At 36.9% G+C, this 25,079-nt stretch overlaps 3 protein-coding genes across 4 annotated transcripts; 2 read left to right on the top strand and 1 right to left on the bottom strand.

Annotated features, from left to right (window-relative positions):
- The first annotated feature begins 8,105 nt into the window (after positions 1 to 8,105).
- On the top strand, positions 8,106 to 15,378 carry LOC104090822 (uncharacterized). Of its 2 annotated transcripts, XM_009596004.4 has the most exons (5): positions 9,263 to 9,388; positions 9,481 to 9,683; positions 11,723 to 12,098; positions 12,261 to 14,029; positions 14,125 to 15,378. In XM_009596004.4, exons 3-5 carry the CDS (start codon positions 11,753 to 11,755, stop codon positions 14,284 to 14,286), a joined length of 2,277 nt encoding a protein of 758 aa, XP_009594299.1. In that variant the 5' UTR covers positions 9,263 to 9,388; positions 9,481 to 9,683; positions 11,723 to 11,752; the 3' UTR covers positions 14,287 to 15,378. The 2 variants fall into 2 exon arrangements, with proteins under 2 accessions (XP_009594300.1, XP_009594299.1); XM_009596005.4 differs by having other exon boundaries at positions 8,106 to 9,683; positions 11,656 to 12,098.
- LOC104090821 (serine/threonine-protein kinase BSK5-like) lies at positions 15,222 to 19,713 on the top strand. The gene is made up of 10 exons (XM_009596002.4): positions 15,222 to 15,779; positions 15,863 to 16,086; positions 16,453 to 16,588; positions 16,812 to 16,945; positions 17,050 to 17,155; positions 17,643 to 17,728; positions 18,153 to 18,341; positions 18,503 to 18,664; positions 18,927 to 19,040; positions 19,374 to 19,713. Exons 1-10 carry the CDS (start codon positions 15,698 to 15,700, stop codon positions 19,614 to 19,616), a joined length of 1,476 nt encoding a protein of 491 aa, XP_009594297.1. The 5' UTR covers positions 15,222 to 15,697; the 3' UTR covers positions 19,617 to 19,713.
- Positions 19,714 to 20,715: 1,002 nt separating this feature from the next.
- On the bottom strand, positions 20,716 to 24,196 carry LOC104090820 (uncharacterized). The gene is made up of 2 exons (XM_009596000.4): positions 23,303 to 24,196; positions 20,716 to 21,564 (listed from the first exon to the last, which is right to left on the bottom strand). Exons 1-2 carry the CDS (start codon positions 23,836 to 23,838, stop codon positions 21,342 to 21,344), a joined length of 759 nt encoding a protein of 252 aa, XP_009594295.1. The 5' UTR covers positions 23,839 to 24,196; the 3' UTR covers positions 20,716 to 21,341.
- Positions 24,197 to 25,079: the final 883 nt, after the last annotated feature.

The raw sequence follows: 25,079 nt of genomic DNA, 5'->3' as shown, positions 1-25,079 counted from the left end.
GATGATTGAGTTGTTTTGAATAAAAGAAATTACTATTATGTTTTAATTTAATAAGTTGTACATCCAAATCAGTAGCTTATCTAATGCTTTATTTTAATTGAAATGTCATTTTCTTCACCCAAACGAGTTCAAAAATAAACTTATTTCTTTGTTGATTTCTTCCTTGGTTTAAAAATTGTAAACTTACTTTATTGAAAATAATTGATCCTGCGGATCTTATATACATTGATATTTTGGTACGTGAGTTGTCTGTGCGGTTGTAATAGAGATATAGGCACGAGGTGCCGTGAAAATATGAAAGTGGGTTGAGACCCGTGTTTTATGATTATGAAATGAGGTGTTAGAGAGTGACTTTTATTTGGAAGAATTATACTCGAAGGATATTTATTTGAATAAATTATATTCGAAAGATTTTTATTTGAAAAACTTATATGTGAAAGATTTTTATTTGAAGGACTTGATTAATTGGTTGTACTTGTGTTCCTTATTCGTTTGAGCAATATTTATGGTGTTCTTGTTACCTTGTCGTTCATATCCCAGATTGATCTTTATTGTCGTCATTGCTACTTGTTTTCTATTATCCCTGCATATTACTATATTGCACAAGTTAAATGACTAGTGAGTATCTTGACTGTACCTCGTCACTACTCCACCGAGGTTAGTCTTGATACTTACTGGGTACCGACTATGGCGTACTCATACTACACTTATGCATATTTTTGTGCAGAGCCAGGTATTGGAGATATCGGATTCGGACAGAGATTAGAGTATGATCGCAAGGTTTTAAGGTAGGGTTGCTTGGTCGTCACAGTCCCTTGGAGTCTTTCCATTTTTTTGTACTGTCCACTCATATTCGAACAGTATTGTATATTCGATCCTTGGGATCACTGCATGTACTCAGTTAGAGTTCGTGACTCAGTATTACCAGTTTTAGGAGGTTGTTAATTAATTCCGTTGTTGGTTTCAATTATCTTATAAATAAATAAATAAAAAATGGCTCGAAATGTAATTGTAATCGGCTTACCTAGTCTTAGAGACTAAGTGCCATCACGACGCCTGTGGTGGGATTTTGGGTCGTGACAAGTTGGTATCAGATCTCTAGGTTCATAGGTTCTATGAGTCACGAACGAGTCTAGTAGAGTCTTGCAGATTGGTACGGAGACGTCTGTACTTATCTTCGAGAGACTATAGAACTGTTAGGAAATTTCCACTTCTTTCATTCCCGTCGTGCGAAATTTGTCGATTTTGAAATTTGAGCCTTTGTATCTCTATTCTCTCATAAATGGTGAGAACACGTGCTACCGGGTCAGCTGAGCTGACACCCGCGTATTCTGCTAGGGCCGCAAGAGGCCAGGGACGAAGTAGAGGCCGAGGTAGAGGCCGAGGAAGGGCACGTGCCGCAGCTAGAGCACCTGTCAGAGTAGCAGTTGAGAAGCCACCAGTAGCTCCGGTTGGGGGACAGGTACCGGAGACACCTGTTGTCACCCCTGGACTTCAAGAGATTTTAGCACAGTTCCTGAATATGTTTGGTACATTAACTCAGGCATGATTGATCCCCGTTTCACCAAATATTTAACATATTGGGGGAGGAGCTCAGACTCCAACTGCCCGTACTCCAGAGCAGTAGGTTTATATTGGTCAGGTTCCATGTATAGTACAGGTACAACATGTTATTCCAGTTCAGCATGAGGTCAGGCCAGAGGCATCAGAAGAAGAACAAAAGAGACTTGAGAGATTTAAGAGGTATAGTCTACCTACCTTCAGTGGCACAACTACCAAGGATGCCCAGGTATTTATAGAAAAATATCACCGTATTCTCCGCACCATGGGTATTATGGAAGTGAGTAGAGTTGCCTTTATTACATTTCAGCTGTCAGGAGCAGCGTATCAGTGGTGGCAAGTTTATGGAGAAGGTAGACCAGCCGATGCAATGCCGCCAACTTGGGCTCAATTTTCGGAGATGTTTTTGAAAGAGTTTGTTGCCCAGATTCTCCGAGATGCGTGGCACAAAGAGTTTAAATGGTTGTGTCAGGGCACTATGACAGTGTTAGAATATGCCATCAGGTTCACTGAGTTAGCCCTTCATGCACCTAATTTGGTTCCTACCATTAGAGAGCGAGTCCGCAGATTCATTGAAAGGCTCAAACATGATATCCGGTTCAGCATGGCTCGAGAGTTGCAGTCTGATACTCCATTTCAGCAAGAAGTGGAGATTTCTAGGATTTTAGAACGTGTTCGAAGTAAGGAAATGGAGTCTACTGGAGAATTCAGTGGATTCTATTCTGTAGCTATCACTCAACATGGCGGAGGCTCGGGCAGTCGGACAGCCCAGTTCGTAATTCAGAATACTCGTGATGCTCCAGTTAGTACTTTTAGTGCACCACAGGCACGAGATTCTTACAGTGGTTATTCGAGTTATTCGGCACAGTCTCAATATGAGCAGTCGCACCCGCAGAGGGGTTGTTATGAGTGTGGTGATACCAGGCACATCATGAGAGATTGTCCCAGACTTGGGAGAGGCGAATTTTATCAGAACACTCAGGCTATAGACTTTATTCCAGTTACTACCCCACATACACAGCCAGTTAGGGGTGGAGGACAGGCAGGTATAGGGAACCTTAGAGAGGGAGGCCCGTCCCGTTGATAAATTTGATATGTATGGCTAAGGCCGCTACACCAGATGGTGTCGTTACTGGTATAATTTAATTCATAATAGAGGAGCTCTATTCTTATTTTGATTCAATTCTGAGTATCGAGGCGAGTCCTCCTATTATGCTCCACTTATGGGTGAGCTTCGTAATTCTGTAACCTACTTATGTGTTTACCCCTGATGGGAGATTTTATTGTGATAGTCTTATCTATCATTTTGTGTTGTACACTATTGAGGGTGATGAGTCCAAAAGTGACTTTCTATTACTCGCTACAGTGGGTTTTGACATAATTTCGAGATAATTGATTACAATTTTATGAATTATATGCCCTATCGGTATGTGGGTTCATTAGTATTATGAAATTATTTATCGAAAATTTATTAAAAGAAATAAAATAAATGGAAAGTTTTGGTTTGCACAATGTGCATAATACTTATGATTCAGATTGAGGATGGGATCCTCGCGTTTTCATGTGATTTTGGATATGTTTGAACCGGGCCATGTGCCGCGGTGGAAGTTATATCAGGATGAGATCCTTGTAATTAAATTCATATGTTTTAAATTCTCCCTTTGTGAAATTAAATTTGTACTATGGTACTAATAGGGAGTCGTGTCTGTTAGGCTTATTTGATAATTTTTGTATGTGTTTTTCTGTGTATATTTAGCCATTCTGTGCTGTAATTTTTGAGTTTTAGCCCATGAAGTGAGTGTCCAGGTGGCGTTAAATGTAACTCGTTAAGTCGGGTAAATAATTATGAGGTCTTCATGCCTCACATTTTGCTGTCAGTGTTGTGAAAATTCAAATGAGGGTTTGATTAATATGAGGTTAATTGATGATGCTGGAATTAATTATGAACATTTATTATGACCAGAGATGTGATTATGGGCATACGTATGATGTGTGCATAGGCACGAGTTGCTACAGCCGGTTGAGACTAATATTGTGTGTTGATGCAAAAAATCAGTGTAAGTAATTTGGTTTTAAAATTTATAAGTATGGATGAAAGAAGTAATCTTCAACTGAGATGGAGTTGTCGGATCCATGTAAAATTTTCGGAGACAGAGAATCACCCGCGAGTATGTGTATAGTAAATACACTCAGTAAATTAAAGTCCTCAGAAAGATTTTTGGCATGTTCGAGGACGAACATATGTTAAGAGGGGGAGAATGTAGCGACCCGACTTGTCGTTTTGTGAATTAGCATCTCGTTCAGCGACATAAGGTCCCAAGCAGCTTTTTGATGTGTATTATGACTAGCGTGTGTGGTCAAGTTTGATTTTCGGATGATTCAGGATCAAATTGGAAGAACAATTCTTATTTAAGAAGCTTAAAAGAAAAGAGTTGATCGGAGAGTTGACTTTTGATCAAATGATTCCGAAATGGAATTTTGATGGTTTCAATAGCTCTGTATGGTTATTTTGGACTTAAGAGTGTGTCCGCATATTTATTTGAAAGTCCGTAGTTGATTTTGGCTTGAAATGGCGAAAGTTGGAATTGGAAGGTTTGGAAGTTTGATCGGGACTTGACTTTGGTGATATCAGGGTCAGAATGTGATTCTGAGAGTTGGATTAGTTTCGTTATGTCATTTGAAACTTGCATGCAAAAATTGACGTCATTCCGGGTTAATTTGATATGTTTCGACATGAGTTTTGAAAGTTGGAAGATTTGGAAATTTATGAGTTCGATTTGTGGTGTGATTCGTAGTTTTGACGTTGTTTGATTGTGGTTTGAGGCCTCGAGTAGGTCCGCATTATATTTTAGGACTTGTTGGTATATTTGGTTGAGGTCCTGAGTGGCTCGGATGAGTTTCGGGGTGAGTTTTGAACGAGTTTGGGCATTTCGGCACTCTGATGATGTTTTGGGACAATTGAAGTGCGGAGGGCACATTTTGGAGTGCGGATGTGCGGCGCCAGACTCCCAAAGTGCGGAGGTAGTGGTAATTGTGCGAACCGCAGTTGAAATTGTATTGTCCGCAGTTGAAATTGGGCGGTCCGCAGAATTTCTCTCGCGGCCGCAGAAATGAGATTTTTAGGTTCGATGGTCCGACTTCGAGAGCTTATATCTTTTAATCTATAACGAATTTTGAGATAATTCAAAAACAAAAGTTGTTGCTCTTTGAGTCTAGTTTCCAGAAAGGTAAATCAATCATCATTTGGGTATTTGTACCAAAAGTTATGGTCAATTTACTGAAACCTAGTAGTACAGTAGCTGCTGAAGTGCGGCCGCACAATTTGGATTACGGCTGCAGAGACCTTAAATGTGCGGTCAGCACTTTGGAATTCAGATGTGGTACCATATAAACGAGGTTTTCATCTCATTTTTTATTTTTGGACCTAAAGAGCTCGGTTTGTGGCGATCTTTCGTGGGATTTTCAAGAAAATTACTAGGATAAGTGATTCTAACTCGAATTTGGTTAATATACATGAATATATCATTATTTTCATCATTTAATTAGTATTTTGAGATGAAAATTTGGAGAAAATTGTAGAAATTTCATAAAATGAATTTTTGGGATTTGAATGTCAATTCGGAGTCGGATTTGAGTGAAACTAGTATGGTTGGACTCGTATCGGAATGAGTGTTCGAATTTTGTAAAAATTCTGCCAAGTTCCGAGATGCAGGCCCCGCGTTGAATTTTTAATGTAAAATTTTAAGTTGACATTTTATTTTTCGGAATTTTTTTCGATGAATTTTAATGAAGTTATACAATTAATTTTGTTAGTTTTGAGCTGTCCGGAGGTCAATTCAAGCAAGAAGGTGATTGTGGAATATCGGCCTAACTTCAAAAAGGTAAGTATCTTGTCTAACCTTGAGTGGGAGAATTACCCCATAGGCATTGAGTCTTATGTGGAAAATTGTGTAATTGAAAACTATGTACGCGAGGTGACGAGTACTTACTTGGTTTATATGTGCAAATTATATCGGTTAAAATTCTTAGACACCCTTATGTATTAAATTTGAAATTATTGGCACTTATTAAATCTTCTATTTGTCATGCCTAAATCCTTGTTTGTTGAATTTATTTTTATATGATAATTTGGTGTGATTGCCACCTTGATTTTTATGTGAATCCCATATTTTTGTTGAGTTGATATTTTCTGGAGATAATTTCGTTATGGATTATTCATTTGCAAATAATTTATTAAATGATTTCAAAATGAGGCATTAATTTATTTGCCAAAATTTTGGATTAAAGAAGGCGTTGTTCCTTGATGAATTACTTTCCAGTTCATGCTGTTGAAATTGGTATTGAGTTATAAAGGTCGTAAATCATATTGAGGCAAAGTGTTAAATTGTGAAATATTATTTTATTGAGTTTTTCACTCCCGGATATTTTTGTTAAGATTTTGTGCACATTATGATCGAGCCATGGGCTTCTTATTGTGGAAAATAATGTATTGTTGATTTCTGTGGCAAGTTGTAATATTTGAGCACTTGATGTGCAATCTGTGATATGTTGTAATATTTGAGCACTTGAGGTGCAATTTATGAGATGTTATGATATTGGCACGTGATATTGTTGGGAGGTTTATTCGGGTGTTTGCACGAAGAATCTGCCGTGCTATTGTTACTATTGATATATGCACATGCGACGTGACAAGGCGGGCTATATATATATATATATATATATATATATATATATATATATATATATATATATATATATATGTGTGTGTGTGGGGGGGGGAGGGGTTGCGCATGTGGCCAGCGCATATGGCGAGACAATATGGAAATATTATTATGCGCGTGCGGCGAGACAAGGCGGGCATTTACTTTATTATTGCGCATGTGGCGAGACAAGGTGGGCTATGTCGGGGATTGATTTGTGATGGCCAGGGAGCATTGTTATTTGTTGAAATTTATTTATGATTTGGAACTAAGAGGCGGTACCTCGGGAGTGTACTTTTGTTGATATTTCTCTATGGCTGCACTTGCCTTTGGTTATTTTGTTTTTCCGTAATATGTAAATTTATGTGTTCTCCGTGATATATTATTTGGCTTAATATTAAGTGTTTTATATTTCTTCTAGTATTGTGTTGGCTTTGGCTTTTTCGTACGAGACTCTGAAGATTTGTATTTCTGATTTGTACTTGTTCTTGATGATTGAGTTGTTTTGAATAAAAGAAATTACTATTATGTTTTAATTTAATAAGTTGTACATCCAAATCAGTAGCTTATCTGATACTTTATTTTAATTGAAATGTCATTTTCTTCACCCAAACGAGTTCAAAAATAAACTTATTTCTTTGTTGATTTCTTACTTGGTTTAAAAATTATAAACTTACTTTATTGAAAATAATTGATCATGCGGATCTTATATACATTGATATTTTGGTACGTGAGTTGTCCGTGCGGTTGTAATAGAGATATAGGCACGAGGTGCCGTGAAAATATGAAAGTGGGTTGAGACCCGTGTTTTATGATTACGAAATGAGGTGTTAGAGAGTGACTTTTATTTGGAAGAATTATACTCGAAGGATATTTATTTGAATAAATTATATTCGAAAGATTTTTATTTGAAAAACTTATATGTGAAAGATTTATATTTGAAGGACTTGATTAATTGGTTGTACTTGTGTTCCTTATTCGTTTGAGAAATATTTATGGTGTTCTTGTTACCTTGTCGTTCATATCCCAGATTGATCTTTATTGCCGTCATTGCTACTTTTTTTCTATTATCCCTGCATATTACTATATTGCACAAGTTAAATGACTAGTGAGTATCTTGACTGTACCTCGCCACTACTCCACCGAGGTTAGTCTTGATACTTACTGGGTACCGACTGTGGTGTACTCATACTACACTTCTGCATATTTTTGTGCAGAGCCAGGTATTAGAGATATCGGATTCGGACAGAGATTAGAGTGTGATCGCAAGGTTTCAAGGTAGGGTTGCTTGGTCGTCGCAGTCCCTTGGAGTCTTTCTATTTTTTTGTACTGTCTACTCATATTCGAACAATATTGTATATTTGATCCTTGGGATCACTGCATGTACTCAGTTAGAGTTCGTGACTCAGTATTACCAGTTTTGGGATCTTGTTAATTAATTCTGTTGTTGGTTTCAATTATCTTATAAATAAATAAATAAATAAATAATAGCTCAAAATGTAATTGTAATCGGCTTGCCTAGTCTTAGAGACTAAGTGTCATCACGACGCCTGTGGTGGGATTTTGGGTCGTGACAATTAATATCCAAATGACTTATCTAGTGTGTTTGTGATATATACCAAATGTGTGATGTTAGATAATAATATGTTGGAGTAACAATGGAGCAATAAATGATTTAAGAATGTGAGAGATAGCAATAAATGACAATAAATGGTATTTAAGTAAATAATTGAACAAGGTTCATCCGACAAGGGTGAGATATTCTAATGATTTCTTTGACAGTGATGGATAACGATAAGCCCTTGAATATTTCGATTCTTCTTGGATCGGAAGAGAAAGATAGACAAAAAAGTGTAAAGGCAAACTTTGTATGTACATGACAAAGAGAGAGAATTTGCAGAGAATGTCAATGTTATTTTTTACAAAAGTGTTCATAAAAATCCCCTCAGTAGAACTAAATCTATTCGTATTTATAAGGGTACACTGGATACAAAACCCTAGATAGTACAACAGAGGGGAATATTCGCTAGGATATTTCCTAAGGAATCTAAATCTTTAAATTATTTGCATGCCGAGTACGGATGCTCGTCCTCGTCCTCGTTTTCTGTTAAGCCACCTCGACCTCGACGACGATCTGCCTTCGTCGCGTGATGTCGACCTTTTGAGGTCAGATTGTCATGTCACATCGTCGACACATTGCAGCCTTCAAAGACTTTATCTCCGTTGACCTGGTTAACCTATGACATGAAGTTTTTTCACTCATACACTAACAATATTAGTACAATGAATTTTCTTTGAATAACTTTGAAATACTTCATCTCTTTCAACAATTATTATAGATAGTGTGGGACAAATCTGACATTAAAAGCAAATGGGGTGCTACTTTATACTTTACTCTTAACAATTCAGACAATCAACTTATGCTTAAAGACCAGTCCACCATTGTTAAATCCTATATTCTACATTAATTCCCACTTTTACGTTTTCTATTTTCCCTAATCTTTTTCTTGGCAATTATACTAGGCTGGCAGAGGTGGCATTTGGCCTTTCTGAAAGGGGTTGGTTGAGGTGGGGTTTCAGTTTCTATTTCTAATATTCTGCAAGGACTACAAAAGGATATCAAAGAATATTGTGTATCTTCATGACATATTCTTGTAGCGAATATTTTATATTATTTTACTGTTAAAATTTATAGTGAAATGGATATGATCTTCTATCCTTAATTAGAGGTTTTAGTACTTTTTTTTTAAACCTCTCCCAAATTAGAAGGATTTATAGTGTTTTTACACTTTCCCTCCAGCGTGACTCGAATTCAGAACCTAACGGACGTAGGTAAAGATATTTTTACCAACTGAGCAAGCCTAAGTCCATGAACCTTAAGTGGATTCAATTCAAATTAATTAGAACTTTCATGCAAGTACCAAAAATAAAAAATATTTTCACATAAAAATACAAAATCCAAATGGAAAACAAATAACTCACTTCAAGATTTGCCTCTGCTTCAGTATCCCAATAAAAAAGAGTCATTTAAGTATGTGGAGTCGAAAAGAGCGTCATTACCAATTACCCCGTGACCCACCCACGTAGTATTCCTCCTCCGCCTGGCTTAAATTCCAGAAAGGAAAAAGGTGAGCAGACCTCCAGGCTCCAACCAAAAGTTGCCATATATTTTTTCACTTTTGTTGCCCTTTAATTTCCTCTCTGTCTTACTTTGTGTTAGGGAAGTGAATAATTATTAAGAGCGCGGTGTTTTGGAATACAGAGAGGAGCCAGTGTCATTGCTTTCTCCCTCTGCTCTCACTGCAATTCCTTCCTCAGCTTTTTTAGTTACACCTAACTACTCTTCTTGGTTTCACCGCCGACACTTATTTACTTCGTGTTTGTACCTCCACTTATGACTTCTCTACGCGGTTGTTGAGTTAGGTATGTACTCTTCTCTTCTTTTAGTGTTTCTTCTTCTTAAATATATATATATATATTCGGGGATTATACTGGTTTTATTTGCTGCACATTGAAAGACCGATAAGAAAATGAAAATCGTAGTACAATTTCTGTAAATAAAAAATCTCTCACTACTCTGATCATTTTGGTCGACTTGCCGGCACAATTTGAAACTTTAGGATTCTAATCATTTTGAGTTACTGAGTTTTAAATTATTGGGTTTGGCCAAATCCATAGCCAGCTCCGCCCCTGTTTGAGCGACGTCTTTTTTTGGGGAAAAGAGGTCAGGGTGCTTTTCTTTTGACTGTTTAATCCGGTCCATTTCAAGTGGTAATTGTTGTCACGTAATCAGCTCACTTTTGATACCATAATTTTTGCAGTCTCTCATTCATGGATGGCATGATAAAAATAAGAATAATTGCATATCTTGGTATGTCGTAATTGGAAATGTTGCATTAATTTTTGGGTCTCAACACCATTGCAAAAGAAAGAGGAAGGGAGAAGAAGGGGGTAGTTTATGGCAAAGCAAACCCAACCGCCGACCTTCTTTTTCTATCTTTTTCATTTTTTTCTTTTTCTTTTGAGTTTAACACACTAAGAAACGAGTTTAAAATTATACTATGAACTAACGGTGTAAAGTTATCAGATCACTTGTATGGTAAGACAAGTAAATCTTATGATAAACACTAATTGATTACGTAATAAAAATGATAACTAACCTATTATAATAACCTATTATAATAATATGTTAAAGCATACCTATGTTAAAAATAAAATCTCACTATTAGTGCATATTGTTTTTGAATCCCTAAGAAGTACCTATAAAAGGTACTAAATTCAAATATTATGGCAAGTAATATCTTTTATTAAAAAAAATGTTTATTACACTATCAGTGAACTAAATCTTTTCCTTTTACATCTTTTACTTCTCATACTCAATGAAAAGATCAACGTTTATACTTTTAGAAAAATTTAGTGTTGGGCGATTTGGATTAATTTTGATGTGCTGGGATTTTTTAAATTTGAATATAAAACTACAATTGTTTGCAATCTATATTAATTAGACTAGTAATTCAAACTCCAAAACGTTTGTTGAAACACATCCATCAGGTAAAAGGAATATCGCTCAAATCTTTCAAAAATGTGGTCTGGTAAAAATAATACTCTTATCAATGAAGCACACCCATCGAATCACCTTGCCTTTATACCAACGAAATAAAAATGTTACTGTAGTTCGATAGTGTGTGATAACTTTTGAGGGAAATATGTAAAAGTTAAAGGTATAAAGTACTCCAATCAAATGGGCCCTGTTTGTAAAGATAGTGTGTTGAGCTTTCTGATTTTGTTTAGCTGTCTGGATCATATATTCATAATTGGCCAAATTACAATAAGGAAAAGAAAAATGTAAGCAATGAAAGAATACTAAAAATAATATCACTTTCCCATTTTCTAATATTCCCCTGCACCCAGATATGAAAGACAGCCCATGTTGAGAGATACCAACGACAAATAGTTCATGAATTAACTTTTATTTATGTCCATATCTTTCAGCTTTTTATGTTTGAAAAGAGAGGAACAGTAAGTGCTATGTTCATTGTATAACACTTAATCCTGGCTACTGACATCTAATGGGGTAATTCTTATTACCGAAACAAGTCTATAAATGGGAACACTGCATTGTCTTTTGCATATGATAAACTACTGGAAACTCAGGCACTCTGGAACTCTAATGTGATTATCCATACAGTTAAAACAAATATTGACGAACGGCTATTTTATATTGTTTTTACCCCTTTCGGTTTTCACTTCTTCCTCCTCCTGTTCATGCAGTGTTTTCGTCTTCTAGATATTGTGGAAAAATATTTTGTTTTACATATCTTTTAAACTCAGCATGTGTAATTGTTTCTGGCTTTTTACTTAATGTTTCTGAGTTTACTATAATCTACTGCAACAGATTTTCATCAGAAGGGGCTAAAAATGATAATAATCTCGTGTAATTGTTGCTTTTTTACCTCTGCTAGAGGCTAGAGAATTCATGCAAGGTGTAGCCAATGGAAAGACGGCCAAAGCAGAGTGGTGAAAGAAAGACAATGGAGAATGAAGAGCTTGTCAAATACATGTCAAGTTTGCCAAGTTACCTGGAAAAGGGGGAAAATCTGCAGGAGAAAGCTTTCAGTGTTGGCGTCCTAGATTGGCGTTTTCTTGAAAAATGGCGACACGAACATGTAAAAGAACCTTGTAGAACTAGTGGTTGTTCACCATCCACCAGCAATACCTTGTCATTTTCCTCAATGGAGGGATCTTCATCCAATTCTAGCAGAGCCAGAAGCTGCTCTCCTGCTCGTCGGAGGATTCATCGTCCTACATCACAATCTTATTATGCATCACCACCTAAAGGTAGTCGTCTTTGTTAGATTTTCTCCCACTGATTAAGGGAATGGGTTGTTTTCTCCTTTCCTTAATGAGTTTGGACAATCCTCACCTCGTGAGCTAGCTTTTGGGGTTGAGTTATGCCCAAGGTCCAATTTCTTAACAGTCTTGATGTCAAATCCTTTGCAGGAAGTTATGTACAGTTGCAAAACCGAAAACCTGGCGTAATTAAATCCCCGGAGATTGAGCAACTTGTCTGCAGGATATATCAGTCTTTTGATGAGTATCCACAAAGAAATATGCAAGAACTCGGCAATGCTCTACACCCGCGTAGGACTCCTCATGTTAGGAGATCACTTGATGTAGAGACTAAGACGAGAACATCACGTTCCAAGGGAAAGATGAAGATCCAAGATAGAGAATGTTTATCGAAAGGAGATTTTGATGATTTTGATTGCATAGAGAAACATAAATCAGATGTCCTTCAAGTACCAGAACCTGGCCAAGAAACTAACAGCTGCACAACTTTCTGCCCACCTGATTCAGTAGTGAAAGACCAGAGCGCGGTGAAATCAAGCAGACGGAGCTTTTCTTGTGGATTTATTTCTGCGTTCTACCATGGACAGTCCTCTTCAGATATCTCTAGTTCCAGCACCCTTCCTCATGATGCTGATGAGTCGAAGGTGGGACAAGCGAGTCCAATAGATGCAAAGGATAGTTGCCTTTCATCTAAGACAATTCAGCCTTCAGCATATTCAGGAAACAAATTGTCCAGCCCACCTGGAACCAATTCCAAACAAGAGAAGAAATCAACTGTGATGCTTAAGAATCCAACTACACTTAATTCCGCAGAATCTACAAACGTCAGAAATTCCTCTCCAACTCGTCAATTTAGCATGGCAATGGGAAGGATTGGCCAGATTTCAGGTATAAAAGATATGATCACTGGATCACAAGGTGTCAAATGGCCTGCAGAACAATCTAGTCCAAATAAAACTCAAAGTTCGTCCTCAATTGATACAGGCTGTGATAAATCAGACACCACTGGCCGAGCCAGGACTAGTCCTTTGAGAAGGTTGCTAGATCCACTGCTGAAGCCAAAGACAGGCAACTCTGATCACGTTAAATCTTCAACAAGACGTGGTGAATCTCCTACGAAACGCTCATTGAAAGTCAAATTGGATTTGAAGAGCTGTAAATCGATTGATATCGACGATCCACGTTCTAATGGCACATTTGTACCATCAAGATTGCAAGCTCTCCTCCAAGTAGCTGTGAAAAATGGTCTTCCTCTATTCACATTTGCAGTTGACAATGAAGTTGACATTTTAGCAGCCACAATGAAGAAACTTAATCCGAATTTGAAGGATTACAGTTGCTGGATTTATACTTTCTTCACCGTTCGTGAAACAAAGAAAAAGAGTGGAAATTGGTTAAATCAAGTAGAAAAAGACAGAAGTCATGGAATTATGCCTAATATCGTTGGAAAGATGAAGGTTTCTGATGTTCCATTCTCCGAATTGAATAGGCAGAAACTTGACTCACAGTTTAGGATTAGGGAATTTGTTTTGTTTGCTACAGATCAGAAAGCATCTGACCTTCACCCAAACGATGAGCTTGCAGCTATTGTTGTCAAATTACCCAATAGAACCCCCATTTGTCCTAATGGAAGTGGCCATCAGGATAGAAACTGCAGTAATACTTCAACTTCAGGTTTAACAAATCCTTTTGAAGATCTTAACATGACAGTTATCCTTCCTGGTGGTGCACATAGCGTACCAAGTAAAGGCGAGCCTTCTTCACTGATTAACCGATGGAGGTCAGGTGGATCGTGTGATTGTGGTGGCTGGGATTTGGGCTGCAAATTAAGACTTCTTAGGAATCACACTAATCATCAAAGGATATCAAGTTGTTCCAAACCCAAACTTAATGCTGCAAGATTTGAACTTTTATCCCAGGTTATGATCTACATAAATACAGATTATCAAAATTTTACAGTAATTTTCGAATGTCTAATACACCATTGTGAAATCTTTTTGTTCTTGTTTGGCAGGGGGAAGCACGGGACAGTAAGCCTGTCTTCAGCTTGTCCGCATTCAAGGATGGCATATTTTCAGTTGAATTCAGTTCTTCACTGAAGGTTCTACAAGCATTCTCCATTTGTATAGCAGTTTTAAATGGTAGAAATCAAGAAAGCTTCCAAATGCAAACTTGATTGCTGAAAAATTCTTCTGAAGTAATCATGTTGCCAGAAGATCCAGAGGGAACCCAAGTGGAACTTCTTGCCAAATTTGTCTCAATTCCTTCACTTTCCCCTGTTGGAAAGGTGTAAGTGACTTGCTATACCAGGCATGGTGAAACATCAAACCAAAGGCTCTACAGTTTTTGTTTTAACTATAGCTAAGCTTGTAAAAAGTAACTATAAACAGGTTAAACATCAGTCAGTGATTGATAAAGTGAATCGCCATGAAGTTGAATAAGGCTCATGACCGAATAAAGCAATTGTAATTTGGTGTTGCTAGTGTAGAGTAATAAGTGTGTATCAGCATATGAATATACAGTAGATATTTCAATATTCCACTACTTCTTGATAGCCTTAGTTATAGCATCCAAAGGCAACAAGGGATGTTTATACTATACCACATTAATAGTATATGAATAGAAATATACATTACTTGACAATGGTTAATTAAGTTATAAAGGTGTACGTTAAATACATGTCATTTCTTCTTTCATTTGGTGTAGATACTGCGTACCATTAATTTTTTTTCCTTTACCACATCATACCCGTCAAATGAGTTAGTTGGACAATTTACCATCCTCAATTCTAAAATTCATAGCAAAACACACGTAGTTAAAAGAACTTAATTCGTTTTTTCTGAGAATTAAATTAACTATACTTCACATATATTTTGCATAGAAATTTTAACCATTTAGTAATAGTTGTATGATATGTATTCTCATATTTTAATTTGTGTTTATTGTTGTTGAATTGTTTAGTTAACGTAAATATTAGATACTAATAAATACTTTTCTGTGATCGTATGTGGATAAAGAAAGTGTTCTCATGGGATAAGAGCGACAACGTTAATTTCTTCCGAAAGAATAGAAAAGGTAGCTCTTGGGTCAAAAAACGGTCTTTTGTTTCTTCCATGTTTCTCTGCTTCTTCTCCCCTGTCCCAACCGAAAGAAACAGAAATCTCCCTCTCCTCTTTCTTTTGGGATAAATAAATATAATGTAGGCTGTAGCAGTTTAGATTCTTGATCATTGCTAAGAATGACAAAGCCTCTCTGTTCCCAGTAGCAAGCGAGGCAGAAAAAGAAACACCATTAACGCCCCTTGCATTGCATTTCTCTTTGTAGAAAAAATTTGTGGGCTGCCTTATTCGCTTGCTCACATTTTGAGAGCATTTGAATATTGACTTTTGAAACACACCGTTATAATCTCTCTTCTTCCTTTTTTTTTTCTCCCAAAATTTTCCCGTTGTCGTTTTCTATAGGTGAGAAAAGGGACTTTTAGAGGAGAAAAGTTGTCACCAATTACACATATTTGTGACCCCTTTATCTCCCTAAAGGTCTTTTTTTTTTAAAATTTAATATATCTGAATTCTTGAAAAAATTATACAATGGGTGCACGTTGTTCCAATTTGTGTTTCTGTTTATGGCCTTCAAACATCAAGTCCCATGTTCTGTATACCTCTGATATCGGTAAGCTCTTTCATTCTTTTGATAATGTGGGATTCTCAAGAATCAATCTTAATTATGTTGTTGGCATTGTTTCTGTGATTCAGAAAAATGGGCGGAGAATGAGCAGCTGAATTTGCCAGCTTTCAGAGAATATGGTTTGGAGGAGCTGAAGGCTGCCACCTCAAGTTTCTCCATTGATAATATAGTTTCAGAACATGGAGAGAAAGCCCCTAACGTTGTGTTTAAAGGTCAGCTTGCTGGTAATGGCCGTTGGATTGCTATCAAGCGCTTCCACTCGTCCGCATGGCCTGATTCTCGCCAATTCCTAGTCAGTATTCTCTTTTCATATCTTGTTTCATTCAAGTTGTAAAGCATTTTTGGTGGTGGGCAATTGTTAGGTCATGTTATGGCTTTGGGTAAATAATGCTAAATTATGTAACCGTTAGAGGGGTTACAGTTTAATTTACTTAATTATGTTTTCAACACTGCGGGCCTGATTCATTTTGATAAAGGTAACTGTGAGACTTGAACCTATAATCTTTGTCTATCCTTTACCATATTGAATTATATAACCAACTCATCTAAAAGTTTAAGATGTTAGAGAGGATACACTTTTATTTACTTAATTATGTCTTCAACAACAAGAATGTGATTTGTATTATATTGATTTGGAAATTGCCTATTCATTGTTAAGGATGAAGCGAAAGCAGTGGGGCAGCTAAGGAGTAAGCGGTTGGCTAACTTATTAGGTTGTTGCTGTGAAGGAGATGAGAGATTATTAGTGGCTGAATTTATGCGTCATGAAACATTATCCAAGCATTTATTCCATTGTAAGTTTTGCTCATTCTCCTTTTCTGGATCTTGTGACCGATAAGATAGAGAGAAAGCAATTGAAAATCCTTCATATTCATTCTCATTGTGGTGTGGTTCATGTGCTTGACATGTCAACTTAAGCAATCACTCTGTAAACTAGTCTCTATCTAATGGGACTTAACAAGATTTGCTTTCGATATAATTGCCTAACTGTAGATTATGTTGGTTCAATTGATTTAGGGGATAACCAACCATTGAAATGGGCAATGAGGTTGAGAGTTGCTTTGTATTTAGCACAAGCATTAGACTACTGCAGTAGTAAAGGGAGAGAACTATATCATGACCTAAACTCTTACAGAGTTTTGTTCGATCAAGTAAATTTTCTTTTAATCTTTACCCTACATGTATATGTGCTCCATTAAATGTTCAAGCTATCTTCTGTACTTCATTGTTCTTACTACGAGTCAGCACATGACAGGATTGTGATCCAAGGATATCATGTTTTGGCTTAATGAAAAACAGTAGGGATGGCAAGAGTTATAGTACAAACTTGGCCTTCACTCCGCCGGAGTATTTAAAGACAGGTATCTCATCTGCTATCAAGTTTTTAAGAGTCACCTGTTAAATTCTAGTTTCGTTGGAATTCAAGGGCCCTATATCAATATGTTGGAAAGTCATCATCAAAATTGTGAAACTTAAATTTTGGTCATTGTCAAATAGCTCTCATAATGAAGTGTCAGTACAGAAGATTGAAATCTGATTGGCTCACCAATATGATAAAAATCTCTCTTTTCTCTTGGTTTCCGTTTACTCATATTGGTTCTTATACATCAGTTTGAGAATGAATGGGTTGTCGCTGGCTCAGAGATGGTCCATTTCTAGATTTTTCTTTGATTTAACATGTTTTTTGTCTAATACTATAACATGAAGAAGTTTAATAGTAAACAAGTCCGATGAGTATAAGTGACTAAACTCAACATGTGTTTATCAAAGCAATTGAAGATAATCCATCTTTTTCAATACAGTTAGTTATTTATTTGGTTCAATGTTTTAACGTGATTGTAATGGCAGGTAAGGTGACCCCAGAGAGTGTGGTTTACAGTTTTGGCGCCCTGTTGCTTGATCTTCTTAGCGGGAAGCATATTCCTCCTAGCCACGTAAGTTCTTGGTTTTGTTTGTTTGAGCTTAACAAAAAGAAAAGGATATGATGATAAACACTCAGATGTTATGGCTTGATTATCTCCCACTTATTTTACAGTATCTCCTCTATTTTACTTAATTATAGTACCTTGTTCTCCTAAATGAAATAGCAGCGTGGAGTTGAGTTTTCTGATCAGTTTAAGAGCTGGTTTGAAGTTATAATTTTCACGAGGTCTTGGGATTGGAGATTCAAAAATCTGAATTGATGTGAAGAATATATGTTATTGCCCACTATCTTCGATTTCAGTTACTTCTCCTAAACATGCTCTGTTGGTTTTTGAACAACAACATGTTTATCAATAGCCTGATTTATTCAATCATTATCTGAATCCTAAATAGTTTCAACTGAAGCGTTTGTGATCCCAAATTCTTCTTATGCAGGCACTTGACCTTATACGGGGAAAGAATTTTCTGATGCTTATCGATTCTTGCTTGGAAGGTCACTTCTCAAATGACGATGGGACTGAGTTAGTGCAACTTGCTTCACGTTGTTTGCAACATGAACCTCATGACAGGCCAAATGTGAAATCTCTTCTGACCTCTCTAACATCTCTTCAGAAAGAAAAAGATGTACGTAATTAGTCCTTTCGTTTTGGACTTGATGCATTTTACTTTTTCTATCGTCTATAACAGCTCAAGTTCCCTAAGTTGAGAGTATACTGTAATTACATTTACATGGATAACAGATTGAAATTATTTTACTTAAACTGACATGTTATTTGACTCGACAGGCTCCATCAAACGTTCTGATGAGTATTGCTCATGAAACCACCTCACCCTCCCAAGTACCTTTAACGCCGCTTGGTGAGGCTTGTTCAAGATTAGACTTAACTGCCATACATGAGATTTTAGAAAAGGTTGGATACAAAGAGGATGAGGGGATCGCTAATGAGGTTAGTATACTAAGAATACCTTAACAGGAAATGCTATGAGGGGAAGTTTCCTGGTTCTAATGAAACTAAAAGTGAAGATGTCATTCTTTCTCTTGAATTAGCTTAGGATGCTTTGTAGTTACAGATTTATATTCTTGTACTCGCTAATGTCCGAAGCAACACTGGATGTCATTCTGAGTTATAGCAAATTGCAGCTATTAATTAGAATGCCATTACTGTGACAGCAGATCCCATTATGTGAAACTCTTTTTTCCTTTTGCAGCTTTCATTTCAGATGTGGGCTAATCAAATACAAGAAACCCTGAATTCTAGGAAGTCTGGCGATTCTGCATTTCGGGATAAAAATTTTACTACTGCAATCAAATGTTACACAGAGGTAAGCCATCAATTTGGAAAAGCATAATGCATGCACCTCTCCTGTTTCAAACTTAAAATGTTAAAAAAGCGGAAACTGTCATATCACCAATTAGTTGGGATCATGTTAATACGTTTATTTTAGGTCCTATGTTTTCTAGGGATCTTTTAGTCTTGTATGCCAGTAGAAAATATAGAGAACTTATTGGCCTGAGATGAGCTTAAGTAGAACGACATGGTCAATGAAGATTAATATAGTCAACCCCGACTTGTTTGGGATTGAGGTGTATATAGTGATCTAGCTGCCATCTAAAATTGAGTATTGATCAAACAGCTTGTTTTGCTTGCACTGCAGTTTCTTGAGGGTGGAAATGTTAAGTCCCCAACTGTGCTCGCAAGGCGCTCGTTATGTTATCTAATGAGCGACAAACCACAAGAAGCTCTTGCAGATGCAATGCAAGCACAAGTACAATTTTCCAATTGGCCAACTGCTTTCTATCTTCAAGCAGCTGCACTCAACACCCTGGGAATGGACTCAGATGCCCGGGAAACACTCAAAGATGGCTCCTCCTTAGATTTCAGAAGAATGAGACAGTAAATGTTGAATATACTTCTACACACACAAAAAAAAGTCATTGTACATATCACCTTTCATACATGAATCATCAATATCAGCACACAAGTTTTCTTCATAACATCCATTAGAGCACAGGTGATTAATTTCTCATTCTGCTTCTTCTATTTGGGAGAGCTGGTGTATCTCTACTTTTGGTAGTTATTGTGCGAGTTTCACAGACGAAAAAAAAAAGAGGAAAAATTAAACATATAAAGCAACGGAGCCATCATAGTATTTCTTTTAACTCCCCCGAAGGGAAGGATGGTAATTTGATCATTTACTCATGTGAGTCTGATAGATTCTATTTTTCTCTTTCTCCAATATTGGCATTGGAGCTGAAGATGGAGGCTTCCCTTACTTAGAAATTCCTCTGAAAGCTGGGAGATTAGGATCTATTTGTTAGCCAAAACAAATACAAGATTGAAGTACACCAAAACAAAGCATTTCGTATATTCAGATTTCAAAGCTTGTCACCACTGACTATTACAACTGCAAACAAGATTTATGCCAGCACTGTAGTTGTAGGTCAACAGCCTAAAATATTCTATAAACTGTAAAGAAAATGGATATTGGATCTAACTCAACCCCAAACTCATGAAGTGATAATTGTCTAAAACCATATAAGGAGACTGCACATCGCATTCCCTCAACCAATGTGAGATATTCTAACATCAGCTATGGTAACGGCAAAGTTACACATTGACACAAACTATCTATCCTCTTCACAATGCCCAAGCTGCACGGAGATAATGATATGTCAACTTGAAGAAGTACTCCAAAGGACAAAGTGATCTGTATTGGCAAGCATCAAAACTGTTTTTGAACTAGTATTATCTCCACTGTAATAAACTTATAGAGAAGTCTGTAAGCAAATCCCAGAAATTCCAGAAGTTAGTTCCATGGTCTCAAGTTTCTGACACCTCAGTATGGTGCAAACTCAGTTTCTCAAAACTCAAACAAACACCATAATATTGTTCCAGTTGCTTGCGAGTGCTTCTAGACTCATGGCATGGAAAGCTAATTTACACTTCTGGGGGAAATATGAAACCAAATGAATATAAAAAATATAAAGGATCAGAAGTTCAGAACTTTCAAAAGTCAACTGAAATCCACAATATCGTTTTACAGTATGATCAAATATAAAAGAACCCTCCACAAACGGTTTGCAGTTTTTGAGACGCAGAGGACTCACAGGAGGATACAGGCTAAATATATCGGAAGCAAAGTTCGTTGATTGGAACACACTTAGAGCAGAAAAACATGACCACACAACTAAGCACCATGAAATATTTGTACAAAAGTGCAATACTGAAATATAACAGAATACACTGCACCATCACCACAGCTTAATTTGGAACATGGATACAGATGAGATTTCAACATGGATATGGAGGACAATTCGCTCCTAGCTGGTAAGAATTCTTTCCTTATGAAGGGTTTGATGAACAAATAAGTCATTGTTCCTCCTTGTCATCTTCCATTCCCAGTTACAAGTCATTTTCTCAAAAAAATCATCGTCAAGGAATGCTCTTGACAAATGCGTGACATTTATCAAAATCCTCCATTGCCTTGGATATAACTCCGCAACTCAAATAACGGCTGAAAATTCCTCAGCCCAAATATACCTCTACATCATAAATCGCCCAGGGTTGAGTTGTTAGTGATGTCAATTAAAACAAGTACTGCCGGGAGGATCTCAAACAAACTTCAGGGGAATATTTTGAAGTGAAAAAGCCATGAAACGACAAAGGCAAAAATCATGCATGCAAGCAGGAAATTTATGACGCGTCGCCCATGCCAGAATCTTCGGGTTTCAGAAAGGACGGCAGGTGCATTTGATACTTCCATGGTGGTTATTGTAGCATTGCTGGCTTCATTTGCCTGCCCTCCGGTAACGTTCAGTGCTGTCGCACCACAGATTTCACAAATGCTGGATCATAGAGAGAAGATAAGTGAAGTTAGATTGGGAGGGACTACATACACTTTGCTTTGTGATTGCAGATGTTTCATGTTGGCTTCTAAACCAATTACTACATACTAAAATCGAAGCTAAAGTCTCAGAAGAGAGATGACATAGCAGAAAAGGTACTCTCCGGCCTCCGCGCCTATCCTTCCTGACCAACATGCCACTGCATATACATTGATGCACCAAGAAAAATGTACACCACTCCCACCCGCTAATTTTTGGAAAGCTTATGTTGTCCCACCCCTCCTAAATGAAACCACATAACAACCTTGGCTTTCCAAGGTCTTTAATGGAAAATAAGCAACACGTCACAGATAACTCATCGGAAGCAATTGTCTTTTGTCATAGTAGCTCAAAAGGCAGGTAATGAAACATGACGATAAAACAGAACTATAGGTGCAGAGACAGGTGAAACATTTTATGTGAAAAGAACATGCAAAGACTTCAACACTTTTAAAAATGTTTTCCGTTTATTTGAAGGGAATGCCTGATGATTAATTCTCTGCTTCCAAAAATAATTCAATATTGCTCCTAACAGGAAGGTTTATTCTAATCAAAACGATTACAGCCCCACACACACAAAAAAAAAGAAATAAGGAAAAAAAAATATAAACAATACGGAAACGGTTATTGAGTCAAACATGACCAAAATGCATCAAAGCTCTTGATGTGGGGAGCAAAGTAATATGCATGTTCTAATATTTTTGGATGATGCATAAGAAATGACAAAACTAATAGCTCAAATCAGTTTTTTTCTTGTAAAGACGTGCTTTTTAATCAAACCTGGCCACTTAACGCAGGATAAACTTTTCAAGATCATGTATTTTCTATATCCAGTTTTCATTGTCATTTATCAACCACAGGCAAAAAGATCAGGATCTAGTTTAAGATGTGCTGGGAGTGAAGATACTAGATTAGTAGCAGTGACATACTATAAATTATGAAAATTTCTGTAACTTCAACAAATAAGTGCCACAGTTGATAAGACCAGTATCAATCAAAATTTAGTGCTTTGAAGAACCAATATGTTTGATACCCAGCATGCAAGGAGAACAATAATCTTCAACCAGCCAAAGAAAGCCAAAAACAATGTTTCTTGGAGGCTAAATAAACAAAGAAACCTGAGTGCATCTATCATTAAGTACCTCAAAGAACATAAACAAAAACGGATCTTGGTTGCCTCAAACAAAGAGGAGTAAACCACAGAATAACCGAACCACTAGACGACTTTACTTCACGTTCTCCAAATTTAACCTTAAAGTAGGCAAACTATGCCACGAACCATCTTAAAATTGTACATTATTGTACAATGACGCCATAGGAAATTCTGTGAATACACCTGGGACGAAGGAACTAACTGTGGAAAGAGCTCTAAACTAGAAGAAAGAGTTGTCTGCAGATATCACCTAAGAAAAGATTATCAAGAAAAAAAGGTACTCTAGCAATTCCAATGGGTAGAAGTTAATCTTCCACATTATTCATTTCGCAATTCTAATGACATCAAAGTAGCCTATAGCATTTCTGCATTCATAGAAACATACTATAATCATGAAAAACACATAAGAATTATACTTCCTACATCAAATTTTATTTGGCGAAAAGCATTGTAAAGATCACATTGTTATTAACTTATACGAGACAAGTTAATAAAAACAGGAACTAGAACAAGGGAATAGAGAGCCATTAAAGTAGGGGAACTTACGTGTTTCCCTTGATTTTGAACCAAGTTTCAGCACAGTGCTTGTGAGCAGCAGCCAAATCACCTTTGCAAGAACAGCCCAATTCAATTGCCATTCCTCCAGAGGGTTCCAAGAGTTGGTCATCATCACCAATGCCACCACATTTCAACAAACTCAAATGACAAATTCTACAACTTTTCTCTTCTTTACTGTTATGCACCTTCAACTCCAATTCACCACTCTCCAAATCAATCTCTTCATCAGCCACTAAACCACAAGACCCTGATCTCTTGCTCTGCTCAGTCCTCATAGAGGACCCACATTCCTCGAAACGGTAGGACCCACCTGCCACAGAGCCTAAAGGGGAGTGCCAAGACTGGTCGGAATCAGAATCAGAGAACCGGAAGCTGCCATCAGTAGTCGTCTCGCTGCTCCCTGCCATAGATGGTCTCCTTCGACGGCGCCGGCGCCGTTGACGGCGGCGATGACGGCGAAGATTAGCATTGTCACCACTGCCATTTGCCTCTATGTCAGTGATAGCAGTGTCAAAAGCTGACATTTTTTAGTACCCTAAAAACTGTCTTTTAACTCACAGATTGAGCAGAAGAAGAAAATTACCTGAAACTAGAAAGCATTTAAAAGGGGTTCATCAAAAGTTCAAGCTTTGAAGCAAAAAGACTTAATTCGACTATTTTTTGGTGCTCTTTCATTTCTTGCTTTTTCTCTTCTTTTTGCTTTCTTCTTTTTTCAAATGTAACTGTTAATTGCAATGTGTATATGTAGGAGTGTCAGTTGGAAGCAGACGCAAAGGGGGAAAGACTTATGTACAGTTGTTTATTTCCTGTGGTGCAGAAAAGACATACTAATAATGAAAGAGAAGGGACACCCTCTCCCCCTCTCCACATTCTCAATTTCTTTCCACCAACAGTAATTTAATTTCGTCTGTATTCTGATTTTCCTTTTCTTTTTTCTCTAGTTTATTGAAATTAAAGTTCCAGGCTTCCAGCCCTTTTAGTTTGTAACATTACAGTTTTTGTGACTGATAAATGAATGTAGGATGTGAATAGATTTGAGATTCACGTACTAAGATATGAAGGAATTAATTGGATATTCAGATTCAGACAAAAACTCGATTTAAAAATACATGAAATCCACGTGCATCCTCAATACAATTAGTCATTGTGGAATTAATAAAAAGATGGTGAAAAAATATGTTATGATTGGCATACCATTCTTATTATCTTGAGAAAATTGAAGAATCGAAGATGCTACCATCGAGGTTAGTGTAAGAAAAACTTTTGCGGTAAGAGTAATGTGTCCGACTTAACAGATGAAGCTGCTAGAAAAGATTATCATGTGTTGAGAACACAAGGATGAACAATCTCCTTTTTTTTTTTTTGCAAAATACATAAGTTAACCCATGGACCAAATTCTTATTACACACTTTTTGCGGACGATAATCATCTTAGACACTCAACCTTTCTAAAGTCTAACTAAGACATACCACTTTTTTGTTGACCAGTTTTTAAAATATGCATCATGGAGTCATCAGCAACAGGATAATGTGCATCATGGGATATCAACACATTATGATTTGTAAGTTAAGTGATAAAGTTTTTATGTAAAGTTTGGATGAATTTGGAAACTCATTATTTTATTGGTTGTGCAGTGAAAACGAGCAACTTGAAGGTCCTGTCCTTACTCAATTGCCCGGAGACGACATATTTAATCGGGATCTCGCAAATGCGCAGAGTCAGGAAGATAATAGTGATTATGACAACAATGCTGATGAGTCTGCAT

Source organism: Nicotiana tomentosiformis, chromosome 6, assembly GCF_000390325.3.
Source record: "Nicotiana tomentosiformis chromosome 6, ASM39032v3, whole genome shotgun sequence".
Lineage (NCBI taxonomy): Eukaryota > Viridiplantae > Streptophyta > Magnoliopsida > Solanales > Solanaceae > Nicotiana > Nicotiana tomentosiformis.
This window is presented reverse-complemented; position numbering and strand designations above follow the sequence as displayed.